This window comes from Corylus avellana, chromosome ca5 (assembly GCF_901000735.1).
Source record: "Corylus avellana chromosome ca5, CavTom2PMs-1.0".
Taxonomy (NCBI): Eukaryota; Viridiplantae; Streptophyta; class Magnoliopsida; order Fagales; family Betulaceae; genus Corylus; species Corylus avellana.
In genome coordinates, this window is record NC_081545.1 from 7,860,179 (window position 1) to 7,864,216 (window position 4,038).

The 4,038-nt window shown below is 34.4% G+C and overlaps 1 protein-coding gene across 1 annotated transcript; it reads left to right on the forward strand.

Moving 5' to 3' along the window:
• Positions 1-332: 332 nt before the first annotated feature.
• Positions 333-1,596, forward strand: LOC132182609 (transcription factor MYB4-like). Its single transcript, XM_059595910.1, has 3 exons — positions 333-723; positions 816-945; positions 1,047-1,596. The coding sequence occupies exons 1-3, from the start codon at positions 591-593 to the stop codon at positions 1,543-1,545; spliced, it is 762 nt and encodes a 253-aa protein (XP_059451893.1). The 5' UTR covers positions 333-590; the 3' UTR covers positions 1,546-1,596.
• The last annotated feature ends 2,442 nt before the right edge of the window (positions 1,597-4,038 follow it).

The window sequence follows — 4,038 nt, forward strand, 5'->3', positions numbered from 1 at the left end:
TAAAATTATTATTTTTAGTCGGTTTAAGTTTTTGCAATAAATAATGATATACGATGCATGATATTAAAGCCAAAAATATATTTATGTTAAATAATTAGACATAGATGACTTGGGAAAAATTATAAGAAAAAAAAAAATGTATATTATCATAGATAAAACAATTTTTCTCACAAGAAAGTAGTACCAAGAGATATTTATTATTATTATTATTATTATTTATATATAAATATATATAAAGCATAGCAAATTACAGCGATGCACAGGCAGCACAGCTTTAACCTAGCAAGTGACTTCTTTTGCCCGTTTCATGTGTTACTTTATGAAGTCTCCTCGTTCACTCTTGCAGTATTTTTTTTAATCTTAAACATGTTTCATTGGCTCTCCTTTGGGGCCCTCATTCTGTAAAATATAAGAAAAAAGAAAGCTTCTTTGGAGCCTTTGAGATTCCTAGTAGCTATCCACTACATAAAACACGTTTTCTGTGCGAACTTGGGATTCATATATATATATATATATATGTGCTGTAAAAGTATTTATTTGAGCTGGAAAACTTGATCTTAGAGAGAGAGACAGAGAGAGCTTTAGAAATAATGGTGAAAAGTGCGTATTATGACAAAAATGGAGTGAAGAAAGGTGCGTGGAGTCCAGCAGAAGATAATAAGTTAAGGGAATATGTAGGGAGATATGGCCATTGGAACTGGAGAGAACTTCCCAAGTTTGCTGGTATATATATATATATATTAAAACTGAATTCTTTTTATTTAGTTTTGTTAAAGAAAATTAATTTGTAAATTAATTTCTTTTTGATTTGACAGGGCTATCAAGGTGTGGGAAGAGTTGCAGGCTAAGATGGATGAATTACCTCCGGCCAGATGTGAAACTGGGAAAGTACACCAAAGAAGAAGATGAAATAATCATCAAGTTACATGAAGAACTTGGGAATAAGTATGAATTTGTCATCACTTGTTGGAAATGAATTTCGAAATTACTTAAAACAGATTAAAAATTGCTAATTAAACTTATGTGTTTAATTGTTTTATTCGCAGGTGGTCCATAATTGCCTCAAAACTACCAGGAAGAACAGATAATGAAATAAAGAACCATTGGCACACCCACCTAAAGAAACGAGGAAAGGAAAACCAGACGACGTCGTCTAAGATGAAAGAGCAGGAGCTGAACAGTGAAGACTCAGAAGCTGAAAGTAATACTCCTGCTGATCATCATCAAGCTGGCCCCTCTCCCTATATCTTGGAGAGCTCTCCAGTGTCCCCTGAAACATGTTCGAGTGATTTCTCCTCCTTGAGCTCTCATCATCATGCAATTCAATCAGGAACAAATTGCTGCGCCGTCGAAGACACTCTTGCTTCCTCAGAAACACCTGAATTTGGTGGAGATTTTTGGACACAACCATTTGTAGCCGACAACAGCAGCTTCATCCAAAATAGTTGTCCTTCATCAGTACCCTTCTTGGACGGGGGATTCGTGTCGCCGTATGTTTCATATCATGATGATGGCATAGATTTGTTTTGGGATTTGGGTTTGTAAGAGATTTGCGTGCAGTTACTTCAATTCTATTTTGCGGATTAATATGGTTTATATGTGGCAATTGTGATTTATATTGTAAACTTACTCAGAATAATCCTAAGTTTAATATTCTTCATTTTTTTTTTTAAAAAAAAAGGAAAACTGCCAATGTAAAGAGGGCCTCGGCTGTGGGCCCACCTCCCAAGGGCTATGGGGCCCAGCTGGCACAAGCAGGTTGCGAATTGCCTAATTTGCATTGCAGTACGGACGCCTCAGTTGCCATATTATGCTTTTTGCCAAAACCAAGACATGGCAAGTAGCAACATGTGAATTTGTCATGGTTTATTACATAGTGAAAAACTGCATGTCAAATCACCTGTTACGAAAAAAAATTTAAGTTGATAGAAAATAAAAGAATGGAATCATTTAGTAAATATTTTAAGTTTTTTTTTTATTTTTTTTGTATTTTTTTTATGAGCTAAAATTTCATTTTATAAGTGAAATTTAATACCTAAAATATTATAATTAAGAGAAATGCTGTAGTGCAATAAATGTATAATACCCGAAATAAACACATGACAATTTATAAAATAATTCAAAGAAAATCTGAAGTTTGTAGAAATAATAAATTTAAGAAAATAAATTACGAGATTATGGGGAACTAGTAATTAGAATAGAAAAACAAAAAGAAACCTTAAAGTAAATAAAGGCTTAGAAACACTTCAAATGTCAAGATTTAGATGCACCATTCAAAAAACTTGAAAAGCGTTTGAATGATGTAGCATCAGAGCGTGAGAACTTCTGGGTCATCGTTCTAATGATCCACGTTAACAACCTAATCAGGATCAAGCATTGTAATGGTACGTGAACCATTTGAACGATGACAATTTGCATGCAAAAGTCATATGTATAAAATTTAGAAAATGTGACGAACCTTTTATAAATACCCCTAGGAACCGTAATTGAGCGTTTGAGCCAATCCCTTCCCCACCCAATAGCCAAGAGGAAGGAAAATGAGGGAGAGAGAGAGAGAGAGAGAGGAGGCATTTGAAAGGTGTTTCGAAGCTAAGAGGGAGGATATGCAAACCTAAGGATAAGATCACTAAGGGTCTGTTTGGTTTTACGATTTTAAAAAGTGTGATTTAAAAATAAAGATTTTAAAATATGTTATTTGAAAACGTGAATTTTAAAAACACTTTTAAACATTTAGTAAAATCGTAATTTGACTTTTAAAATCGTAGTTTACAACTTATTTGGTTGTGTGATTTTTTTTGTATTCTTTTTTATTATTTTCAAAATTACGAATACCAAGGAAAAAAACTCTTAAAATTATGTTTGGATGGTTTAAAGAGTAGAAAACAAAATTGAAAAAAAAAAAAAAAAAAAAAAAATTGGAATGTGAATTCAATTGTATAAAATTAACAATTGATGTTTAGGTGATAGTTATTTTATGGTGGCTTTCTTGAGTTGAAGTCGAATCCTCTCTCATTAGAGTACCGCGTGGTTGAGAAACAGAGAAAGATAATAACTTCCATTAAGTTGTGGTATAAACTACGTGTTTTGCATCATTTAATAGGAAGTGTACATGTCAGCTGCAACTGAAATACCAAGAAATAATATAATCATTCACACCAAATAATTTATCTTCTCTGACAAAATACCTTATAAACAAGATACTCATTGACAAAACTATCGACAAAACCACCCGTTTGAGCTTCTCTCTATATCCTCTAGTCTCTTATGAGGGTCTATCTATCATCTTTGACGATTTATCTTTGATCCTTATAAAACCATTGCTACAGTCTCCCTACCTCGCTTGCCACTTCACCCTCCTCGCCAATTGTCTTGCCCATCGAGTCGGCTGGCCGGATTTGTGCAGATTTGAAGTTTGGGTTTTTCAAAGTTAGATCTTCATTTCTCCACCAGTTCGAGTTTGCAACGCGTCGCACTACCAGCCCACCAACTCTCCTGAGTCCTAGTTTCCCTGCCCCATCATCTGCTTCTCCCCTCGACATCCCTGCGTCAGCGCGTGGATCTCACTTACTAGCGCGTGGCCTTCAAACACAGGACAATATCCTCAAGCCACCTCCCTCAATCTCCTTGTCTGCCAAAGTTGATTTTTTTTTTTTTTGTTCGGTTGTGTGTTGTTATTGTGTTGTTTACAACTTAACCCAAAACTGTTTGGGCTTCAGACTCTTTGTCTGTGTTGGAGATCCCTATTATGCTATTTTTTGTCTTCTTAGTCTGTTTGGTTTTCTTGGAAGCCGAATTAGATCTAAGTTATCTTTTCTTAGTTTATTCGATTTTGTTGGAAGCTAAATTAGATCTAAGTTTATACGGGTTTTTTTTACTCTCGATGGTTTTATCCATCATAGTGGGCCGAGGCTTTCAAAGGCTGCATTCCCAAGTGACTTCTATTTTCTGGGATTTCCTTCCTATCTCTAAGGTACTTGTAGTTTATCTTAGTTGTGTTATTCATACTAAAAAAAACAAAAAAAAAAAGTTGTGTGATTG